The 24713-nt window shown below is 35.8% G+C and overlaps 2 protein-coding genes across 3 annotated transcripts; one reads left to right on the top strand and one right to left on the bottom strand.

The window, feature by feature from the left end:
* Nucleotides 1-11717: 11717 nt before the first annotated feature.
* Nucleotides 11718-23053, bottom strand: LOC136820851 (serine racemase-like). The gene is made up of 6 exons (XM_067077088.1): nucleotides 22771-23053; nucleotides 20407-20466; nucleotides 15270-15428; nucleotides 14794-14919; nucleotides 12868-13039; nucleotides 11718-12310 (listed from the first exon to the last, which is right to left on the bottom strand). Exons 1-6 carry the CDS (start codon nucleotides 23017-23019, stop codon nucleotides 12024-12026), a joined length of 1053 nt encoding a protein of 350 aa, XP_066933189.1. The 5' UTR covers nucleotides 23020-23053; the 3' UTR covers nucleotides 11718-12023.
* On the top strand, nucleotides 15929-19468 carry LOC136820849 (Kruppel-like factor 18). Of its 2 annotated transcripts, XM_067077086.1 has the most exons (4): nucleotides 15929-16145; nucleotides 16435-17247; nucleotides 17963-18106; nucleotides 18769-19468. In XM_067077086.1, exons 1-4 carry the CDS (start codon nucleotides 15987-15989, stop codon nucleotides 18787-18789), a joined length of 1137 nt encoding a protein of 378 aa, XP_066933187.1. In that variant the 5' UTR covers nucleotides 15929-15986; the 3' UTR covers nucleotides 18790-19468. The 2 variants fall into 2 exon arrangements, with proteins under 2 accessions (XP_066933187.1, XP_066933188.1); XM_067077087.1 differs by lacking the exon at nucleotides 17963-18106.
* Nucleotides 23054-24713: the final 1660 nt, after the last annotated feature.

Raw genomic sequence — 24713 nt, 5'->3', positions numbered from 1 at the left:
AAATATAGCACAAATATTGATTATCATTAATGAAAAACCATAAATAGATTCTGAAGTCTCCCTGACGCATACAGGGGATTTAGAAAATTAGATTTTGTGATATAGTTCTAAATACTGATAAATACTGAATAAGATGGGCTTAAATCCTTTTTAGGCGATTCCTAAGAGCGCTTGAAATGTTGCCAAAATATTTGCTTTTTTTGTATGTTGTTGTTTTTTGATGATTCTCGAATGTTTATGTTTACCCCATATGAATTAATCCCCTATTATTCGAAGGTTAAGGGGTTTAGGAATCTGCCTTTACCATTTTTAGCTGTGGGAAGACGGAAGATATATACCATTGACGCCATCATGTTGATGAAATGGAAATCATTGCCAAGAATTTTGTTTGTGTTCATCCTATAGAGATAAGAACAAAATTTGACAGGGTTAAGCTAGTGTTAGTTTTGTCTCGAAGAGTTAAGCCACAGTTAAGCCACACTGAAGCTCTAAAGGGTATATTGAAAGGTGAAAACATACAATCTGACGAATATGCAATCTCGAAATTGTAAGGAACGCGTTCGTCTAAAAGGACTAGGGATGACAACAAAGTTGCGTGATTGTGTTTATGAATAGGGCGCCGTATCAGTTTTTGACTTTCTGGCGCACAACAAGATTCTTGTTGTAAAATTTTCCGCGGGAGGACTATTTTCCTCAGATGTATAATTTTCAAGCGCCTTTAGAGGTTTACCGTGTGCGTAAGAAAATTATGAACAGCTGTTATCAGGTTATATAAAGCCGACCTCCAAAGGGTTGAAATTAGCTTAAAAATGAAATAAAAAGAAAGTAAAATTCTAATATAGGCCCAGTATATATGACACCCTCCAGGGGTTGAGAAAGCTCAAAACAGAAAATGGCAAAGCGAGGAAAAACACTGGCAATACTTTTTACATATAAAGTCGCATAAAGTGCACAATCATACATTAGTGCAAAATATAAATCAATACATAGAGGATTGTCGCAGTTTTGATGTGGCTCAGTAAGAAAGTGATTATGTAGCGCACACCGTGATTTCCTGTTCTCTCGGTAGTTTGATGAAAGTTACTCATCTTACACAGAGCAGGCGAATTGTTGCTTAAAATCTTTTTAGATAAGTTGTGAGTTAGAGCATTTTCTTAAGGTTTTGCAATGAGAAAGTCTACTTTTAAAAACACCCGCGTTTGCCAGTATACGGGGAGGTGCCATCCGAAAATTCCAAAAGATTTCAGGGTCACAAATCAGGGAAAAGAGCAGGAAATTTTGGAATTCTGGGACACTTATCGGGGCTTTTCCCTGAATTTTACCTTTCAAGGTACATAAAATCTATATTTTCTCAGTATTCTTGTTGCTTTTGTGACTCTTAGGCAACAAGAATTAGATTTTACCACCCAAAGTGGGATTTGGAAAGTACAAAAGAGGCGCCCTTAAGGACAACACAAACTTATGTATCATTTTATTTGCTACTATTCGATAATATTAAGTCGATAATATTCAGCTGAGGGCTGAATCTACAACCTTTACACACTATAAATACCTACGCTCAAGTTTGTAACTTAATAGCCCAATCGATTAGGAAAATTATTTTTAAAGATAAATGAGCTAGTTTTGACATTCTCCAATCTTACATCGTTATTTGCCGTGGTACAATGTCATCATTTTTGAAAAGACATTAACGATCCCATTTAGTTTGACGTCAATATCTTAATCTAATTTGAAAATTCCAAATTTTGAATAAAATTTATAAAATTTTTCAGATACCATCCAATTTTTGATTTATAAGTTTTTTCAGAAATGTCAAGGTTTTAAAACAACAATTCGATGACCCCTGTCTCTGTGCCCTGCTACAGCTACATCTAGTCATTTCTTGAAGGAGATCGGCACCTATTAGTTAGAGTGTGTACGTGAATTTGAAAATTGTAAACTCTATGAAAATTTTAAGCTATAATGGCTTTTAATCGGTTAAGTAAGTAAGTAAATTCATCGGAAGCTTGTTGGCGGAGCCGGGAGTGAGGGAATCAATCCCCGTTTCTAATTGTGCTGGACCTGGAAGGTCGAATGCTGATATGGAGCGCCACACTTACTCTCGGCTCCTAGTAGCTTGTTGTATAGATCAGGTAACCTAATCTAAGCTCCTCATTCGCTGAGTAGGTGGTGGCCAGGGATCGAACCCACAATCCTTGGATTGTAAGGCGAATGCTCTATCGACTCGGCTAGCCAGCCGCAAATTATCTAAAGATGCTCATTGGAATTAAGTGACTTTCAAGAAATTTTGCTCATTTTAAAGGAGTTATCACTGGGTCACTGATACGAGCATGTACGTTGACACATTCCAACAGAAAATTATCGCACAGTAAGATCTATCTTTTTAAAATTGACGGACATGAGATAAAAGCATCACATTCATATCACTTAATCAAAACAAATCTATTAATAAGCATAATAGATGCTAATTTAAGAATTAAATAGCTTAAATGCTAATTATAGATAAACATATGGTAAGATTTGATTTCTAGATATGAGGTAATAAAGATTCTCAATAAAATCTTTACTATTGTCTTGGAGATGGAGATATTTGTGATTCACTTTATGAGAGTTTTTAGGGAAGCTTTCAGCAAAAGGAAACCCGTATATTTACCACACATTATTTTATAAGAGCTTCCAAAATTTTTGAGGCTTAAATTATTCTTATTTCCATTATTTTGTTGAGTGTTTTTGTGCAACCTGAAATCGGTTGTTTTAGAGTCTGCAAAGCCTTAAAATGTTCGTAACTTATCCTTAATATTTTACCCATCGAAGTCATATGTTCTTGAATGATTTGTTCTTATAAAAGACGTTTGAAACAATCTTGACCTTTAGAAATTTAGACGTTCACATCAATTCTGGTGTTACCAATTTGGTATCTACTTCCTTCTTAACTTCCTCATTTCTAAAAATATAACTCGGTGTCTCTTAGTTACTTTCAATTTGATCCCACTCATGGAATGTTGACTTTATATACCGCTGTCTCATTTGATCGTCGGAGAGAGTTTCTAGGCGATGAAAGATCCCTGATGTTCCCCAGAGAGTGAAATATCGCTCCTTTGGGTTGGCTGTACATTGGACTCTCGCTTATTTGAACTTCTTTTATCGGAAAGCTTTCTATAGTAGAAAAGAATGTTCTATAATTTGAGAGAATTATACTTTCTGTTCTAGTTTGAATTAGCGTAGCGAGAACCAACTAGTTTTTTCATAGGAGAATAAACTCGACAGGAGGATAAGAGAATAAACTCGACATATGAGAATAAACTCGACATAGGAAAATAAATTCGACATAGGAGAATAAACTCGACATAGCAGAATAAACTCGACATAGGAGAATAAACTTGACATAGGAGAATAAACTCAACTCGAGCTGATTTTCTAATACTCCGATTTTGGGACAATTTTGTATTAGCCATATGCTCGAATTATGAGAGTGAAATTTCTGGAATTTGTTTGGCTTTCATTACTTTGATAAAAATTCATCTGTTTGGATAAAATTTCCAGGTTTTGAAAATAAAAAGAATGTCATGTTTTTGAATTTTGTGAACCATCCTTCATCCACTGGAAAATCTAAAAACAGATTGAAAGTGGGACAGTCCTATGGTTTTGAACATAATTCAAAACTCATGAGTCATTGTCATTTTATTGTTACATTATGTTATTGGCAAAAAATTTCGTTTACAGATTGATGATACGGTTTACTCCGCCTGATAACCTGAGATCAGATCGCGATAGTTTTCTGTCCATAACTGAACCCATGTGCTAACTGACGAGTATGCTACCTTAAAGGAAGAAATTTTGGCGGGAATCTAATTTGGCGGATGACGGATTTTTAAAGTCCATTACAAAATCAAGGTAAAAACACAAATTGTAAATTGTGTAAATCAGATATAAAAGAACATAAAATGAAAAACTTAAAATTGACGGCAACTTAATTTGGCAACTTTAATTTTTTCGGCCAAAATTTCTTCCTTCAGCTATCTCGATACACAAGGCCTGTGTATCGCTAGTAGCGTCGATGCTAGTAGTAGACTGGAAATGACGATAGGTTCCGAGACCATACAGGTTCGACTTATTTGTTATAGGATTGACTATTTCGCTCAGATGGTATTCCAAACGTCTTTAATAGGTTTACCGTGCGCGCAAGAAAATACGGTCATCTATTTAGGTTATTTCTTATTACTCAAGTATTTCTATTAATCAAACTTTCAATAAACCATGGATATAATGCAGAGATAACTCCATGAATAAACCGAGCGATTTATGACGCTCTAGTATGGTTTCGAGTTTCATAAAAATTTAACACACAATAATGTCAAAATCGTGAATATAGGAATTAATATTTAGGGCATTTTTCTCATCATCGGGTGCGACGTTGACTTTTGGTTGATTTTTCATTCTGTCCTTACTGAGTTTGTTTGTGATACAAGGTTATCCAAAGCCTCGGAACATATTGATGAAGACAAGGCATCGGAAAACAAAAGTTTCAACTTAAGACGCTGAAGAATTTCCGGGGGCGGGAAAACTCGTAAACATGTCAACGACACTATTACGAGGATATTAAAAAATCAAAAGAAAAATTAAGTTGTTTTGATATTTCTAATCAGGTTCCAACCATGAGTCGCCTACATTATTAATACTGTTTTTAATATTCCTATATAAAACTTTAAGCTGTGTATAATGTGTTTATTTTGAATATATGAAAGACACTTAAGTCACCTTTTAGTGGCAGATTAGATGTTTCTATGACTACAAAAGCCAAACATGTCTAATGTGCCTCAGGGCTTAAAAAATAGTTGACTTGATAACTAAACTAAATGGCAACTCAATAGCTATAAATGAGGTAGCTTTATGGTAATATCAAATATTAATCATTACATCCCGTAATATAAATATGATCGAAACTCGAAGGCAGTTCTTTATAGTTCACTTTTTTTATGATATTCTGAAAAGCGCTCACGAAAGTGTACGTCATCATTCCTAGACTGGAGTCGTTTATAATGCATGTAATACTAATAATAAACACAAATAATGATACGGGATTTAGTTTGTATAAACGACTGGAAGAATCCGGTGTTCCAGTCTTATAGATACCGGGCCTAGCTACGCAGAAACTTGCGTAGCGAAAAAACAATTTATCAAGCAACAACAAAACTCTCAAAATAAAATCAACTCAAATGAAACATTTTTAACACACAAATCCATACACATTTTATTTTCAAGAACTTTTTTTGAGCGGGAAAAAATTTTAATTGCGATATTGACACTTTTTTTTTGTTTGGAGTTAGTGCACAAAGGTTTCTAGACGACTAAAATTTACTTTTTTGCTTTATTTCTAATATGTCTGAATTAGTCGTCTAGCTTGCTAGACTACATCATTCCCAGCTCGCACACAACGTTGTTTCAACGTTTATCTAACGTTTACAACGTCCATTTAACGTTAGATTAACGTTGAAACAATGTTGTGTGCCAGCTGGGTTGGGATCAAAAAGTGGTCTTTGAACGAGATTGAGATATGATCAAATTTCCCTGGTTTTATACATCGTTTTTGGGCACAAAACCGCATCCTTACCATCCCGGTGATTAAAAAACACTCAAATCCAAACCTCCATTGGGATATTTCATAACAATTTGATACCTGTTAAAAAAGATTTGACAATTGCCCCCCCCCCCAAAAAAATAAACCATCCAACTGGCTATTTTTGGCTTAATGACAATTGAATTTAAACTCCCATTGAATTTCTGGGTGAAATTCTCATTTCCACATGGTGAAAGTTTTTCAACAGGGCGCTGGGACGAGACAAGGGTAAATGGTAATTCGTCAGTAATTCAATTTCCCCTGGTATACTTGTCTCTACAGAAGAGATATGGTAACACATCTGTCAGTAAAATCAAAAAGTGATGCAAGTGGCTCTGGGTAAGAAATGGAGTGTTTTTCAAAATCTAATATTACGCTGACAAAATTTAGATGTTATGTAACATTCGTGTAATGAGTTTAATAATACGCGCTGGGCGTATAGAAGAAGAGCCCAGTTCAACTGGGTATTAACAGCAATTAATTAAGATAATCTAATTCAAACTGAGATTTTCAAACACCTCTATTGGTTGGAAAAATAATGAGGGGCAGATAGATATTTGTAAGTATCTTTGACGGAGATATATAGGTCCGGGGGTCACTCAAGGTAAATATATACATACATACGTGCTACCCTTAGGGTATATCATCCAAGCTCCCCAAAGTGCACTGTAAAGGTTGAAACCAGCAAAGATGAGAAAATTTGCACCATAAGGGTGAAAAATTCCGAAAATCTGGTAATCTGGTAATGGTAAAACATTTTGAAGAAAATTCACCGTAAGAGTCGATTTTTCGCTCAAATCTTTGCTCAAATTTTGCAAAGTTTTCTTTGCACTGTAAAGGGTACGATTTCAAGGACTCTTATAGGAAAGACTAAACTGCAAAAGAAGTGACTCTTGTAGAGAGAATTTTCACAAAAAAGTGAAAAAAAACACCTTTAAAAGGTACGCATGTTTGCATCCTCCCCATTGGCATCCTCCCCATTGGCATCCTCCTCATTGGACTGAAAGCTGTGTTCTTGCATTTTTTTGTATGTTTCATTTATGACAAGCTGAGATGTATTTTGAAATGCCTTTTATATTACCATGAGCATTGCATCTTTGAAATCAAACTGTGAGGACGGACAACAAGAATTATTGTTGACTTTCTCTAATTCGATCTTCAAGGGCTGACCGAATGAGATGTATTTTGAAATGCCTTTTATATTACCATGAGCATTGCATCTCTGGAATCAAACTGTGAGGAAGGACAACAAGAATTATTGTTGACTTTCTCTAATTCGATCTTCAAGGGCTGACCGAATGAGATGTATTTTGAAATGCCTTTTATATTACCATGAGCATTGCATCTCTGGAATCAAACTGTGACTTTCTCTAATTACACCCCTTTCTCACAGACCAGAATTTATCAGCCAGTGGGGTAAAAATGACGAACCAAAACTCGATGGGATTGATATTCCTATGTTTTTAATGGCCGAGGATTTGAATTGCATTGTTTTCTAGCCAGAAAATTCAGTGGGGTGGAAAGATAGCACAATATTTTGCAGTGAGGATTTGCTTATCTAATTATTTTCAGCGGCGACAAAAAATTAATAGTTGAATATATTTTTTTTTATTTACTTATTTAATTTTTCCAGTGGGTCTGTGAAAAAGGGATGTCTAATTCGATCTTCAAGGGGTCAAAAACTTTCTTCGAATTGGGGAAATATTCAAAATAAAGAAAGCAATTCTTTTTACGAATCTTCAGCTGAGGAGGCCAATAATTGAGTTCGAATTATAACTTTTTAATGTTTTTTTATTTGTGATTTGATTGGTACGAAATTCATCCATAATCCTGGACAATTGCCATAATTGTTTGTACTATATTCGCTAAATAGAATCCTGATTTGTCGTCACAGTGTAAATGTTAGACCATGCTATCGTCTGTTTAGAGGATTATTAAACGCGGGAAAGTATAATACGCAGAGTCAGGGTGTCAGGGCGGTTTACAGGAAAAATAGTGGCGGTAGAGTTTTGAAACAAGACACTGTAAACACCTCCGCCCCAAACTGAACTCCGCGTTTTCAAATTTATCCCACCTCCTAAATTATTCCTTTTTTTAATGATAATGTGTAGACGATAGGATCGTTTATGTAAATGCATACACCAAAGATTTATAAACTGGATAAACGACTCATAAAACGGTGGAGAGCGATCATTGCATTTCCATTGTTTCAGAAAACAATTGATGTTCTAGCTTTGTCCGCAAAGGACAACTGTCATGGCGGCTCGAATGTGTCTGATTTTTAAAAATGTTTACCAGTCTAGTCAGTTTTCTAGCTCTTTCTTTTTGTACATTTCCAGATAAAAAAGTTTGAAAGTAAGGCTAGCATACCAAGCTGGATACATTTGTGAAATCTGGTGACAAAATCATCATTAGACAAGAAATTCAGACAAAATGCTTATAGTGACACGAAATTTTCAATTGGAAATATCTTTCCAAAACTGTTCTTAGCCTGGGTATCCAGACATAAAATTTCAGAAAAAAAAGTCTTACCTCAACATACAAAGTTATTTTAGAGTCTCAAAACTCAAAATCAATTATCAAAACTTTGGAAACAGACAGACAGACAGGAAGACACACATAATTATTTACCATAAAACCTCTTTCACAAACTCAAAAGCCTTTCAAAACTACTTAAACTACATCCAAACATCAGCCACATTCACAAAGGCTCCTTCCTTTCCACCAGCCATTTTGTTGAGAAATGAACCTGTGTTTTCATTTTCATTTGTTTTCTTTTTTTTGCAATGTCAGCTTTTTCCATACTGTAAATTAAGCGCGCTCATCGAAAAATATCGAAAACCCCGCGAAAATTCTGCTCAGTGACTGGGCGCGTACTGACCAATTAGATACACTCGCATATGCAGGGACAGATATCCCTGCAGAGGATTTACTTGGACCACACTGTAAACCAGAAACATGATCTTAAAAGAACTAGACGGTGAAATAGTTTACGGTCTGGATATCCAGGCTGAACTGTTCCATGAAGAGCTGAAATTAGTGAAGTTAAATAAATCGGTAAAATCAGGACGACGAACGAAAATTTAACAGGCTAGTGAGTTTCAACCAATCAAATTTCTTATCTTCACTAGCCTATCACATTTTTCATCCATCGTCGTGATAATCCAGGTATGCTTAACCTCAGTATTAACATAAATAAGATTTGAGTGTCTTGGCTCCACTGTGGTCTTTTGAAGGCACGTGGTGGCAAGGTGGTTTTTTTGAGGTTGAAGTTCGAAAATTTCCAGTGTCAATATTCAATTTCTTATACACAACACGTCTTTTGCATCTTTCTCACAGCTTGAAACGTCATAACGACGTAAGATTAGCATTAAGTAGAAGAATCTGACTCTTACAGGAAAGTTTCAAAGTCTCTTTTGGGAATTGGATGAGTGATTTTCGATAAGAAATGCAATAAAAATGTTTCCAAAATTAATTTAATCAGGGAAGGAGAGTGAACAATAATATCATTACTGCGGACATAGCTAGAACATGAGAAATCGGCAAAAATCGGTGACTTGTATATCCAGTGTATAATAAACCCTTGCTTACACTATGATACTCACGGTACTTTTATATATTTTGTAAATCATAAGAACTTCTCAAAGGTTGATTCAATATAGCCTGGATATCCAGCTCGTAAACTTTTTTCTTGATTTTGATATTTCTTATGTTTACGGTCTAGTTTACCTAGATGGTCTGCATTCTCATCTGAGCATGATTATGCGGTTCTGATTGGTTGGTCCAAGCGAATCAGAGATCTGAATGGTGGTGCGCGCATAAGAAATTAGAGCCTTGGAGTTTTTACAAGATGCTTAACTGATTGGTTATTTTTAAACAATAGGGATGACGCGTTCTTTAGAAATAGTAATAAAATCGTTTGTCTCAACATTTAACGACCAACAGAGTCATCAAAGAACTTGTAAAAACTCCAGCTTGACCCGAAATTATGCGAGCCGACTTGAAGTGTTCGCCTAAGTATTTGGATGGACCGCGCAGGCGATCAGCAAGGCACGTACGCTGCTTTGCAAATCTCCCTGATTTTTCTTTTTCGAAGCAAATAACAATAGAATACCTAATTTATCTCCCTTGCGTGTTTGACCACGCATCCAAGTAAAAATAACAATAATGGCAGGGAAGATGTTTAGATGTTCTGGTTGTTTTCTTTTCAATTACTTATCACTTTCTGTCTAACAGAATTTCCACCACACTGTCTATATTTTATGGTCAAGGCTGCCATTCTAAATTGATTTATCACTGCTGGGGTACCATCTTGAAATTATGCATGTCATTATGTGCATATATTCATTTGCAGCCATGGGATTCATGTAGGAAAATCCGTCAACAGGGTTTCACCTGATTTCTAGGTGAACCAAGCTCTATAAATTTAGAACTTTGTCTGGCTGAGGTAAAACTTATTTTTTCTAAAATTTTGAGCTTGGATATCCAGGCTAGATTAAATAAAGTCATTCGAGGATAAAGATTAAAAAAACCATTAATTACCAAACAAAGATCCTGTAGAAATCGTATAGTCTTTCTCAACCGTTATATCCTGGATCAAAACATCTTACCTAGCTGGAAAGGTGTCTAAATACGTTATCAGGAAAGAAAGAAACCTGCGTAGAAAACCAATTTAAGAACATTGCATTTGAGAGCATGTATATTGTTCATCCCAACAATAGCCATGGTCGGCTTAAGGAACCCGCTATTTCATAAAAACATGATAATTAGCAAAAAGTAAAATGACTTCCCGACTTGCCAATGACAAGCTTTAGAATTTTTGACAGTTATACCAATTCAAAAAAAACTGCTTTTATCTTTTCAAGGAAATGATCACAAAGTAATCAAAAAGCTCTTTTTTACTTCAGCCGGAGACATCAGAATGCTAAAAGATCTGAGGGAGCTGCAATAGCGATGCTAAAGTTTTTAAAGTAATATAAATGAAATTTTCCATCTGTACACCTACACAATCTTATATGCAAGCCATATATGCACCACTTCCGAATTTCAATAAAGCCCCAAAGATGGAGCAAATTAGGATCCCCCTTAAAGCATAGACTTGGGAAAAAATACACTCCCACGCAAAGTGATTTAAAAGTTTTAGTGGGAAGAGGACATCCTTTTGACGTAAATACATTGTAAGGGAAATGATTCAACTATATATTTTAAAGGACACGCGCCAAGGTCTTAAAGGCGGGAATCGTCTCCATAACAATAAACTGAAATTTCTCACGGGTGTATGGAGACTTATATGTGTGTCTAGAAAGCATGTATAGCAATCATATTCAAAAGCAAAACAAACTCCAAACTATAACCCTTACAGATACAAAAGTTGGATTGCATACATCCGACTCTTAACTTTATAACATAAACTTGAACTAATTTGAGACGTGAACCTCTGGAAAAATACCTTATAGCCTTCTTCTCATTTCATATTATCAACAAAATTATTGGTGAATATTTGTCCTATACACCTTTTTGACCGTAGCTGCCAAATGTCGCGTGGGCATTTTTTTGTCCGCTTTAATCCACTAAAACCGTCCCAGTTTTTTTTTCGCACCTATAGACAATAGAAGATATGTCAAAAAAGAATTGGATCGAGTTTAGGTGGATGATTAAATGATTAAGTGGCACGCGCCTGACCGCGCGACTACGGTCGAAAAAGTGTATTATCATGCCAAATTTGAGAGGGAACACTAGAAAAAATTAATCAAGTTAATTGAAATCATTGGCTTATAAATCCGCGATTTACGTCACATGAGACGTCAGACCTACTAGTACATAGTAATTTCAAAATAACTACATAGGAATAATTGTATATTGTATATTTAGATTTCCAAAATGTACACTATGCTATGCTTTTCAGCTGAAAATGTTATACAGTATATACGTGCAATGTATAGAAAAAAAAATTAAATTTGAATATAACTAGGGAAATGCAAATGTCTGGTAAGGTGTTAATTTAGCGTAGGTCGATTGATTCCAATAGAGAATCAAAAGATTCAAAAATGACTTGGCTACAGACTCAGAGAAGGATCTTAGACATAATATTTGTCATAACTTGATAATTTTTGGGGAGAAATTTTCGCACACGCGATCACGCATAAAGAGAAAACCACGCTATCAGGCAAACCGCTGGAGAGGAGCCCAGGAGGCTCTTGTAAACATAAAGTGACAATAAATTAACAAAAAAGCATCATATCTTTTAATAATAAATTTGGCGTTTTAGAGTCCGCAAAGTCTTAAAATGTTACGTTAGTAACATATTCTTAATATTTTGGCCATCGAAGCCTTATGTTCTTATATACTTTGTTTTCATAAAAAAACGCGTGACAGACATTATTTGGATCAGCAATACTTAGGAATATCACCAAGGTAAATTCTCTAAGTCTGCATTTCCTCCACATAGAACTAAACCAATATTCTTCAACCCTTTACTAAGACCACGAAATTGATCAGAAAGTGCAGCCGCTAACACCACAGCCGCCGACGGCTCCACAACAAGTTTCATACGCTGGAAGATCATAAACATTGCTTTCTTGATTTCTTCTTCTGAGACGAGAAGGACATCTGGTTCAACATATTCGTTAATTATGGGCCATGTTTGGACACCTACACTATACTTCAGTGCGTCACAAATTGTGTCGGGTGTTTCTGGAGAAAAATAATTTTGTAGATGTTATTTTTCTGAACAGTTTCCCTTTGGATGCATTAGCTCTCTTTTGTAAAAATATCTTCATTATAAAAAAGTACAGTTGGAAGAAATTGTTATCGTCTACATCAGTATCGTTTACAAATATAATTTGAAAAAGGTGTCCCTAACGGGCGGGAGTGACACCGCTAATCTCCAAGTTTTCTAACTTTCTCCTAATTGTTCTCACATCAGGCACTGGGAAAGGTAATAAAACGATCCCCGTACCTTTTTTGACTAATTACCCGCACACCCTCCTCACGTTTTTGTTCATTGAGTTTAGCTTCAAGGGGGCTAGAGAGAAATCTTCAAGCAAGAAAATGACAGATTGAAACTAGCGCTTTCTTTGTTTTCTCACAACATATTTTCCAAAATGTAGCGATGGATTTTACTTTCAATCTGGCGTCTGTGTGAGAATCACATGCGTATAAGTTGCTTAATTTCCTATTCAATAATTTTCAAATCCAGCCCTTCAGGTCTTTGAAATCAATGGTTTTCAATCAGGAAAGAATACGCTTACCTGTAAGCTCTACTCTTTCTCCTTTTTCAAAAGACATCGCAATATCATTCGCTCGTTCAGGCTCAACTGCAAAAATTTTAATATCGGGTTTCACAGATTTGCATGCTTTAGCTATTCCAGAGATTAATGAACCAAAGCAGCACGCCACGAGAATAGCATCTAGTTCTGGATTCTGAAATAATAAAAATTGATTCCATTAACTATCTATAGCAAACGTAAACAGATATGAAATCGAAACTTTCGGTGTTAATTTTAACGGATTTTACAAAACTGTCCCGGTGGGATCACTCGGACGAGACGGGCATAGGAACACTTGCTAGAGCTCTCGTTATCAGACTCCGAAAACATCTAACAAGGCCGAGAATTTTCGTCCACAAGGCTATTAAAGTCAGTTCCCTCTACTTCGACAGAGTGAAAAATTGAAACAGAACAGAGTAAATCCATCAGGATCACTGTCCAATTACACGACCCCCTCCTCCACGACGGAGGGGAGGGGTGAACAATAATAAAAATGAAGCGTAACCGATATCGAGTCTACAACGAATTAAACTGATTTCACGAGTGAGTTAATTCTTTCGACAGTAATCAACACAAAGGATTTCAATAACAGAGACGTATTTAGGGTAGGTCAAGTAGGTCAAATGACATAGTTCCAAGAAATTGAAGAATATGAAAAATTGTGAAACAGGCTTTCTTATTCTTTTTTTATTGTTTTAACTGCCGCAAGCATAAAATTGATAAAGTTGATACATGACAACTTTATCAATTTTATGCTTGCGGCAGTTAAAACATAGACTAACATTTATCTCCGCAGTTTTACCTCCCTAATGTTTTGCGAATTAACCTTTCACTATTTAGAAGCTCTTATTTTGATAATCCGAAAACCTAATACCGCCCGACCCATATCGCCCCGCATGAGTGACTTAGAAACACCCTTTTTGACCTCTTCCGCCCTAGCAAATCGGGATCATATTATTACCGAGCTCAACTTCTCTAAATGACTGCTTATATTTCTGGCAGCCTTTCATTTAGAGATAATATGAAGCCGAGAGACATAGCTAGAAATGGCTGAAACGACCTAGCAAATTTTTTGAAAAAGTCGGGGTAATAGCTATGAGGGTACGTACAGCTTCTCTGTCGAGTTTATTAAAAAAAACAATACTAAATTCACTTTTCCTAGCTTATATCTTTCACAGTTTTTATTGAGGGAAGCTCAGTTTCCAGAGCTGAAATTTGCTGAAGCGACCCAGTTAACTTTTGAGTTTGATCTGAAATTTGGTGAAAGTCCAAGTGACTTTCACGTCTTAACTGTGATTTTATAGCTTTAATTCTTGTGGATCGATTGCTAAGAATTGATCGTCAGGGTATTAAGCATCAGCACCAGTTGTCACTGCTTTAAGTTGAACTAATAATGGTTATTTTTTAGCAAAAATGAAGCATTTTTCAAATTCTTTTAAAACTTTGTTTTTTACCTGCTTTTTGGTTGTTATTGTGAGCGGAAATTAATATCTTAGAATGATTTGACACCATTTTAGGGATATGAAGGCCTATAAACACAACTATAACTCATCTATGCTTCTTGTTTTGGGGAAACGGACATTGCTCCACATCAGTATCTTTTACACCACAAGCGGTTAATTAGCGTAAAAAGGTTTTCAAAACGTGAGGCATGAGATATTCGCTGAGTAAAAAATTTCTCATAATTTGCAAAGTACGAATGCGACACAAACTACGTATAAACTAAAGTGGAATATTGTATAGAAAAACTCAGATAGCGATTAGATTAAAAATGATAAACGCGAGATGAAAGCAATATAGCCTGTCCACCTACTTAGCAAAATTCCTAAATACGCCACTGAATAATAAGGTCAAAGGAGTTGAGAAAAATCTTAAAGTGAGAAATACAGTATCATTGTCACAACTGACCTGAGCCAACATTTCAAGTCCAATGGAACCAACACCCTCAATACAAAATGGATGATCACTTGTCGGTATATATTCAGTATTTATTGGATCTTCACTAATAACACGCCGTACCATTTCTTTGCGCATCTAAAACAATGAAATCATTTATTAATAAGAAGCAAAGACCGAGACGTTTCAGCCGTCATCACAAAAGGCCAGGAGGTGCCGGTTCAAATCTCCGAATCCATTTTCCATTCTGTCTCTGTAAGTTGCGCCGTTTGGCTGGAGACCTCTTGAAAAAATGCAAAGGATCATCTTAAATTATTAGGTATATTAATGGCCTATACACGTAAAATATTGACTCCAATCAAAGACAAGAATGAAGAAGCATAATTTTGATATCAAAAACACCAATCTGAATCTAACGTTACTCTACCAACTCTCAAAAGCTGACACAATTTCCAAGTTACGAAAAATCTGCTTGATTGAATATTTACCTTGGGTGACTCTTCACATTGTATGACTTTAGCCTTATATCCTTGAGCTGATTCTTTTTTGCTTTGATTATTTGGGATGACCACCGTGCTTGGAATACCATTAACCATTGCAGAGTAAGCAAGTCCAAATGCTCCATTCCCACATGAGTGCGTTACAACCTATAGGGAAAGCGAAAGCTTTTCATAACCGTTCAACCATACCTAATCGGCCCTTTTTCGCGCCGGTCCGAAGTAAAGACCGGCCCTTTTCACGCCGGTCCGAAGTAAAGAACGGCCCTTTTCACAACGGTTTGAAGTAAAGACCAGCCCTTTTCACGCCGGTCTTTTGTCTGAAACTGGGAAGTCTTGAGCAGACGCTAATTAGGGCTATAAATATATTGCCACAACCTATAAAATTCCTTCAAATCAGATAAGATTAACTGAATTTGGTACTATATCCTCTGGATAGTAAATACAGACATGTTTTTGATACAGCTTTTTATGACTTGCAGACTCAATAGGACCCTGTATACTAATATACGTAATCTCTCGTAATTGAAAGAATTGACGTCAATGAAAAGAAAAATGATATCAAATAAAAGAAAAATATTTGACGTCAATTAAAAAAAACATTCGAAAAAACAATCTGAAATTTGTTTTCTTCATTCGGGATTCCAGATTTGAGTAAAGTGTTCGTAAAGAATTTTTACTCGAATCTTGTATCATTATATTGTTATCATGAGTGATATAATGGCTAATATGGATATTCATACATTGACAGATTATCAGCAAACGATCTTGCAATTGCAAGATACCATTTATTTTCTGGAAGGAAAACTTTCAGAAAAAGATAAAGAAATTATTCGTCTAAACATCGACCTCCGTCGTACGATGGACGTAAGTTGAATAAATTGTTATCTTGCCGTTGTTTGATGACTTTATAATAATGACTTTGCTACATTTCAAACTAAAGCACAAACAGCGTTATTATAGCTTGAAAACTTAAATTTAGCTTAAATTTTCTAATTACGTTGTTTAGCCAACTTTATTCTACTTGCATAATATTATGTATCACTCAACTACATCGGAAAATTCATTACTATATAACTTACTCAATTTATCGTCATTGGTCCATGTTAATATAAGTTAGCGTCTTCTCTGATTTTTTACCGACTCTTATTTTCAGGAGCGTCAACTTTGTCTCCAATTTGAAAATTCTGCTCTGAGGAGGAAGGCGGCTGAACATAACAAAACCGTCCTTCCTTTGAGGAAAGAAAACAATGAATTGCGAGCGGAAAACGAGTCTCTCACCAGTACCATTATCGAACATATGGAGAGAGAAGCAAAACGAGGAAAAGGTAAAGACGCAGCATCGCAAACTATCGAGGTGCAACCTAAAACAACCTCCAGTGGTTGTCAAACAATCGGTGCACAACTTAATACAACCTCCAGTGGTTGTCAAACAATCAACAATAAGCAACCCAAGGTTACATCCAGCGGTTGTCAAACAACCAAATTACAACCCAAAATTTCATCCAGTGGTTGTCAAACGATCAATATGCAACTCAACAAAGTTACCTCAAGTGGTTGTCAAACTATCAAGCTGCAACCCAAGACAACCTCCAGCGGTTGTCAAACTATGGAAACACAGCCCAAAACAACCTCCAGTGGTTGTCAAACGATCAATATGCAACCCAACAAAGTTACCTCCAGTGGTTGTCAAACTATCCAGCTGCAACCTAAAACAACCTCCAGTGGTTGTCAAAGAATCAACAAGCAACCCAAAGTTACATCCAGTGGTTGTCAAACTATGGAAACACAGCCTAAAACAACCTCCAGTGGTTGTCAAACAATCAAGACGCAACCCAAAGTTACATCCAGTGGTTGTCAAACAATCAACAAGCAACCCAAAATAACCTCCAGTGGTTGTCAAGCAAATGTTTATTGGTACATCGAGGATAAGAACCCATTGAATGTTGGAGGCTTTGGTTTACCTAAGGTATTTAAATAATTTCCACCTCTTATCGTATAAGTAGTAATAAAGAATATAATCTACCTCTGGCTAAACTCTGCTTTTAGACTGCACTTGACAAGGTTACCATTATGGGAAAAATAATACCAAAGTTTTTGAGTTTTGCGTTGAAAAACATAATTAAGAATGGAAAATCAACAAGTTTGCAACCCTGTTTGAAATGAAAATCATTATCTTGAATCTTCACGATTGGATTAAGCAAAACTAAAATTTATGGTACTCAGGTAAGTTATGGCATGTCTCAAAAACATGAAAATTACCATAATTTTTGGAAAGCATTAGCCGGCAGAAAATGAGCAAACTAATGATTTAATACGAAGGGTACCATGATGAAGTTTCCGTGTAGTGATGTTACCTAATTGTTTACGTCCTCATGTTCTGACGTCAGCAAAACTTGTTTCTTAAATAAGTCCAGTTTGGTTAATGGTAGAAACATGAAATTTGAAATAAAGTTGCACATCATTAAAAGGATCATTTTGCAAAAAAAAGATTCAAACTTTGCTGTTGTCAGCAGAAATCAGCAAAATACGAAATTTTGCAAAAAAGTGATGACGTCAGCAAAATTTCACAAAACATAATCTTCACAAAATATATTCCATTGTTCCCTAGATGATAATAAGATTTTTAAATCAAGTTCAAATTAGGGAGAGCTGAACCAATTTCCTGTATTTCCTACTTTTAGGATCTCAAAAAGCGATCACGAAAAAGCAAGGACCAAAAGCCAAACAACAACCGTGTTTTTGGCGGCCCAAAGAAGGGCAATAAAGCTGCTTTCAAACCATCACAAGCGGCTACAACAAACAAAGGTGGCTTCAGACTTCCTACCGTAAGTATTTCGCCTCATCTCACATAATATTGATTGCTCAATTTTTTGGTCCTGTACCAGGACCTGGGAGCGCCGCAATCCGTACCGCTCTGTTTTTTGATAATATCCGAATAAAAAACTAAGTCGTTAAGAAAACAAGTACATCTACGCGCATTTGAAATAAAAAAATCGACAATTTGAAGTTACCGAGTGATGGTATTTATGGTTTAATGAAGAAATGAATAAATTATTTTTATTACAAATTTCTTTTGGAAATTGTAGGCAGTGCCTACCAGTCTAAGGACAAAATACATTAACAGTCTTAACTGAAAGTTCTTACCAGGATTTCTTTAGAAATAATATATCCCGCTCGAAAAGCATTAGTATAAACTTTAGTATACACCTTTTCGACCGTAGCCGCCAATTGCCACGCAGGCATTTTTTTACGTCGTAACAACCCTAAAACCATGCCAGTTTTTTGCCGCACTTATAGACAATAGAAAAAGGTGTATAAAAGGTCGAGTTAGATCGAGTTTAGGGGGGAGGGTAATTAAATAATAAAGTGGCACGCGCCTGACGGCGCGACTACAGTCGAAAAGGTGTATTAAGAAAACAAAGAATAGTCTAAAATACACTTCGAAAAAAAGGATTCATGTAACATTAATCTTGATTTTTATTTTTAGGACATGCGCATGCGCATGTAAACAGGAAGTTCAAACCAAGGGGTAGATGGAGCTCCGTAGCCCGGGAGGGCAGTCCGTCTGGGAGAGGCTGAATTCCAAAATGAAACGCAAGGGCGGATGAGGCTCTACAGTCGTGGAAGACAGCTCATCTAGGAGACGGAGAACTCTGAATTCAAACCTATAAACGTAAAAACATCATCGAAAGAAGATTCGAAATACAACCAAAACAAGGAAATCGAATACGAAAAGTGTTGCTTTGACACACCATCATTAATAGCCGACATCCTTGTCTTCCAAAGACATACTTATATTAAGCATCAAAGGGCAGGTAGAATAGATTGAAAAATGACGTAACACCATGAAGTAGGGCGGTGATCATCAAGCACAAAATCGTATCCAGAAACAACAATAAACCAGTTTACAACTCAATAGCAAGACATAAAGAAATACAACATCCTGTAAGAAGAGTATTGGCCAAAGAACCTTCACAGAACAACAGAGAGGTCGAGCTAAGAGATAACGAGGAAGAATGACCATTGCCAACTTAGTATCTTTTAGTTCAGCAGAATGAAATACTCCATCACTTCAAGACTCTCTATTGACTATAAAAAAGCCAACACAACATCAAGTTAAACTTATTTCAGTCGATACTATATAACATCTAAGCTGTTCGAACAGACTGTTAAAAAATGATATAACATAATCTGGATTGTAGAAATGAAATATTATGAATGAATATAACATCTTGAAAAGGAAAATTCTTAAGCTTATTTTTTTGTTAGTGTTACGAACAGTTAAGAAGTGAACTTGTTTAAGTAAATTTATCACGATCTCCTCAGCATTTTCCCGTTATTTTATCTTAGAAACTATTTATATCAGGCATGGCGCACCGGGAACGGCAGTTACGGCAGCCACCGTACCAGATTTTCAGAAAGAATCCCGATATTTTCCCTCTTCTTCGGTAAAATCGCTTTAATTTCCTCATTCGCCGTACAAGATTTTAAAAAAGGCTTTCGCGTTTCCTTTAGTGAGAAACTGCGAACTTCCGCTATCCAATAAACTTTAGCCAACCTTCTGCCTTATGTATATGACGGTAGAAAATCAATGGGAAAACACCATTTACTCATTTATGATTTAAAAACGAAGGAAGACTTCTCAGACGTCTGATACGTCTCAGTCCAGATCTAGAAAGTTCCGTCTGCAGAAAACCACTGATGATATGTAAAACTATAAAAATGCGTCTAAGAAACTAATGAGAAAATCTCGAGGAATACCCGATAAAACACATTTTTGGGACATTTCTTGATCTGGCGACCAGAAATAATTATTTCTCATCGAAATAGGGCTCCATTAAATTTTAGAAATTACTATTTTGCTTAACTTTAACTATTATTAACTTTGCTTAAAAAATGAAGGAAACCGTTTTACGCCGGTATTCCGTTGTTCCAGCTCACATTCACCGTATCCCTTTAAAGCAGAGCGTGCTATGCGCAGAATGGATGATCTGTTTTGAGACTGGGCCTTTAACCCCATCAGAAATCTTCAAAAATGAGTCTCACGTAGGGTCATTATTAACCTTCGTCGAAAGGCAAAGGTCTAAGACAAAGGCAAAGACACCAAGGATATACAAAACTGTACCTTAAATTTTTTCCCTCTCTCTTCAATGATCCTTCTGACAGCATTTGCCGAACCTCGAATCTAAAATAACAAGTTTAGAGCGTCGTGCTACTATACAGAGGTTCTTTATGTCTGGTAGAGCTAAAGCTAGACTAGTCACTCGTTCGTTTGTGATACAGTTGTCATTGAACTTGGTTGCAGAACGGGCGACTGAGGGTTCAATTCCAACACGCTGTAGTTCACTTGGCAAGTGAACGAACCTTCACCCGGGTCAACCCATGCCATGTGAAGAGAATTGGGTAGTCGGTCGCTGACGGGGCGCTCATTAAAAGCGTCTTAATTGCAAAAATGAGCCTAACAAAATAGAAAAAAAAGTGTCCTTCAGTTTTCCATGCCATACCCTACACTCTTAAATTATGTCGTCTACCATATTTGCCCCCGCAGGAGCGCAGCGACGAGGAGGCACTCATAGTTCACGCATAGATATTGGACTTGAATCTCGATTTTTTGCGAATTGTTTGTGCGTCGTAATCGGCTTTCCGGCCAATTAAGTGTTCCGCAAAAATATGGCGGTAAATTATACAGCGGTAAATGTTATTTTCATATTACGTTATATGCTATTACCATTATTGCGTTTTACATTTTATTAGTTTTGATTTAACATTGAAAAGCTGAAGCGAGTGTTATAAATGCAAATTATAGAAAAAGTATAGTGATTACACCATATAACACGAATTACAATATTACTTGTGCAAATCAAAACAAACATAATGGCAGACTGGTTATGATGATGAGCTGATTCATTGACTGGAAAAAGTGTTTTGTATGTCAAATTTTGTTTCTTGTCTTTGAAACTGAATACTAAATACTGTGATTTAGTCAGAAGTTCATTTCAGCAATTATTTCATTTCTTTTTCTGGAATCTTTAAAGAAGTTTGCTCAAGTTTTCAAATGTATTTGATATTTTTGTTCAAACTGTAATTTATCTTTGTCTGTTATTTTATTATATTAATAACTAGCTTTATTGTTTATAGAGCTTCTTGAGCTTTAAATACCATCATATGGTCGTAACTCGAGAAAGTCCTTCTTAACTTGGTAAAACAAGATACCAGCAAAGTACAAAAAAGTGGAATGTACACATAAGTAAAGTTGAATCGAAAAGTTGTTGAATGTGTTGAATGTCAATCAATGTTTTTTTTTTGGTCTTCAAAATAGATTTACCTCACTTAGAGTGTTTTCGCTGTTTTTTCGGTGTGGTAAATCTATTTTAAAAACCTGAAAAAAGTTTGTTTACATTCGTTTAACTTTGCATGCGCACGTTCAACTTTTTCATGCAGTTGTGATAGCCTAAAAAACTTACGCTACAGGGGTTTGGTGAAATAGCTCCAATTCTAGCTTTCCAAGTTAAGGTATTTAACGGTGGTTAGACTAGGCACACAGACAGTCATACAGGAACACCATAAAGTGAGAGTATATAGCTAAAAATCGAAAAGTCTAGTTTCCTGAAGGCACTATGCACTTGAAAAAAAAATAGGCACATTTCAACTTTTCGACTGTACGTCTGAATGGACCACAATGACATCCCTTTATTTTTCTTTTGACTGCAATCACAGCATACGCAAGTGGAGCCCGGGCCTTAACTAGGATTGTTCTATTTCAGATGGCGCAGAACTTTTTGATAAATTTTATACGCAGTATCATCTTTATCACCTTACTATTGTTTATTAGGTAAAAGTAGCAATGGAGAATTGTTGAAATATATAGCAGCCAATGAAAAATAAACAAGCTATTTCTGATTGATGGTTACCTTGTTGATTTATTCACCGCTATATTTTGCCTACAATCTAAGATGTCTGCACCATTATCGGAAAAGGTCTATTTAGTGAATGATCATGACATATATTGTTGTAAAAAAAAACAAACAATCAAGGGGATGTGAAAGTCAGTAAGATAATGATACCATGATTTTCGAAATATGTTTTTGAGAAGCTTTTCCAGCTTTTCCTTGAATTTTATTAAATTGTCAAGCTACATGAATTCTTTAAGTATTTTGTTAATGGAATATGATTTTTTTTTCAATCAATCAATAAATAATTAAATCAATCAATTATTTTTTAAGCTTTAATTTTTAAAGCATTAAAAGCTTTATAAGTGCATGACATGACCTTTCTGTGGGGGCATTTAGTGAAAGCTATGACTAGTTTCTACAAACACGTTTCAGACGAGGCGCCAGACAATACCAAAATCAGGATATTCTCTGGCGTCCATCAGTAAACGCCAATAAAACCTTAGAAAACAGGAAAACGTAGATTTTGCATTTTGAAAATCACATCTAGCATTTTCTAGCAACGTGTTTATAATATAAATCAGGTCATAACAATTTACCTTAAATGCACCAGTCTTTTGGAAAATTTCACATTTAAAGAATAATTTTTTATCATCTCCAATCAAATGATCAAAATATGAGCAAGTCATTGTTGGTGTATTATGTATGATATCTTTGGTTCTTTCAGCTGCTTCAAGAATTCCTTCGAAAGTGACTTCATCGTTTTGATGACGTTCCATAATGGAAGAGCATTGATTTTTCTTCATCGAACCCATGGTCGAAGATATTTTTTGACTTTCAATAACCATACTTTACTTGGATAAATAACAAAAATAATCCAACCTAGCAGAAAAAATATGGAAAATTGTAACTTTGACCAGTCATGATTTTTTTTATGGATAAAACATGGGATACGTGAAGAGATCATTTGAATGGGTATATAGGGTAACGTCCCTGTATCACAGACCCGCTGGGACCCCAGTTCCACTGGAAAAGTAAGCAAATTCCCGGTGGGAAAATACCCTTGAATTTCATCGACTTTGATTTCATCCCCACTCGAAATTCTATGTTTAAAAATTGTACTCTAAAACCATCCCCGTTGGGTTTTTTCAACCTTGAAACAATAGAATTTCTATCCCCATTAGGATTTCAATAGGAATTTTTATCCCCACTGAGGAAAAAAGTTCTACCAGGGCTGTAAGACAGGGGTGTCGGGTAGATTTCTTCATTCCTTTTCCATAGAGATTACCCTCTATTTTGTCTTTTATGAAAACAAATTTCAGCTATTATTCCCGATATTATTTTAAAATTTTTTGATAGAGGAACCTTAGCCTTTGGGTTAACACCAACTGCAAAGACCTCTTTACTACTTTAAGTTTAAGCACACCTAGAAAAAATCAAGGTGTTGGTTAAGTGCGTTAAATGCGCCTAAAGTCCACCTAACTGTTTTTAAAACTTACTAGAAAGTTAAAAAATGTGTCAAGCGCACTTATACGCACTTACACTCGCTGAACTTTATAAACCTTGGACCAAGCTATATCCACCATATATTTGATCGGAGTTTTTTTAAAAGTGGTACCCACAAAGAAGCCATTGTAGTGTTAAAACCTAAAGAACAAATACGGCGCTACATCACGAAGTAGATCTAGCGCACTCGATGCGGGTACAACTTCAAAATATTTTTCTTGGTCGGGACTGAGAAACTTTGTCCAGGGTCTAGATAAAGCTCAGTGTTACACGCACATGAGCGGGCTTTTTAACCCCCGGGAGGGGGCACTCGATTCAAAAACGACCGTACGTGCGGCCCAAAATTGGGCCTTTGAAATCGAACCCTTACATTGAAGAGAACATTTTTAGCCAAAATTGAGAAAATTTGGGCGAAAAATGGACCCATACGGTGCGTTTTTTTTGAAACTTTTTGACCATTTTTTGGTAAAATATGGTAAGATTTTCCAAATTTTACACCCTCATCCTTAGAATGTACTTTTTCTCATTTTGACCCTTTACAGTGCACTTTGAGAAGCTTGGAAAAGTGACCCTTAAGGGGCGCAAGTACGATAGGTGGTTTACGTTGAACACCCCTAACCTCCCAGTTTTTAACACAAGTCGGTACATGTCAAGTAAACTAACGATACAAAAAAGAACCGTTCCTACTCCTCCAATGTGATTCTCCAATCTAGCCAAAGTCTCATTAATTTTTTGATCAAATCATACCGATCATATACTCATTATGAACAATCAATTTTTACCAGCTTGAGGTGTCTATTATAATCAACATGTTGAATATGTTGAAAAAAATAGCACACTCTAATTGCTTAATTTAAACCACAGAAAAGTTGAGAAATCACCGCCTCAAATATTGTAATTATACAATCAACCCATACAAATGTCAAATGAATGATTTATTTGTGGTAAGGTCTTAAACTGGTCTTAAACTGTCAGCCTGAGCTTTTCATTAGAAAAGACATTAACTTTAATCCTTAATCTCCAAGCGATCCAAGAA

This window comes from Clytia hemisphaerica, unplaced genomic scaffold (genome assembly GCF_902728285.1).
Source record: "Clytia hemisphaerica strain Z4C2 unplaced genomic scaffold, Clytia hemisphaerica genome assembly, whole genome shotgun sequence".
NCBI classification, from domain to species: domain Eukaryota; kingdom Metazoa; phylum Cnidaria; class Hydrozoa; order Leptothecata; family Clytiidae; genus Clytia; species Clytia hemisphaerica.
This window is presented reverse-complemented; position numbering and strand designations above follow the sequence as displayed.

Bases quoted from the DNA above. Each gene is read 5' to 3' on its own strand.
- LOC136820851 (XM_067077088.1), bottom strand. From the start codon at position 23,019: ATGGTTATTGAAAGTCAAAAAATATCTTCGACCATGGGTTCGATGAAG. The intron at 20,467-22,770 runs GTAAATTGTTAT...TTGTTATTTTAG, and splicing joins AAAAGACTGGTGCATTTAAG to ATTCGAGGTTCGGCAAATGC. The intron at 14,920-15,269 runs GTAAATATTCAA...TCATTGTTTTAG, and splicing joins AATGTGAAGAGTCACCCAAG to ATGCGCAAAGAAATGGTACG.
- LOC136820849 (XM_067077086.1), top strand. From the start codon at position 15,987: ATGAGTGATATAATGGCTAATATGGATATTCATACATTGACAGATTAT. The intron at 17,248-17,962 runs GTATTTAAATAA...TCCTACTTTTAG, and splicing joins GAGGCTTTGGTTTACCTAAG to GATCTCAAAAAGCGATCACG. The intron at 18,107-18,768 runs GTAAGTATTTCG...TTTTATTTTTAG, and splicing joins GTGGCTTCAGACTTCCTACC to GACATGCGCATGCGCATGTA.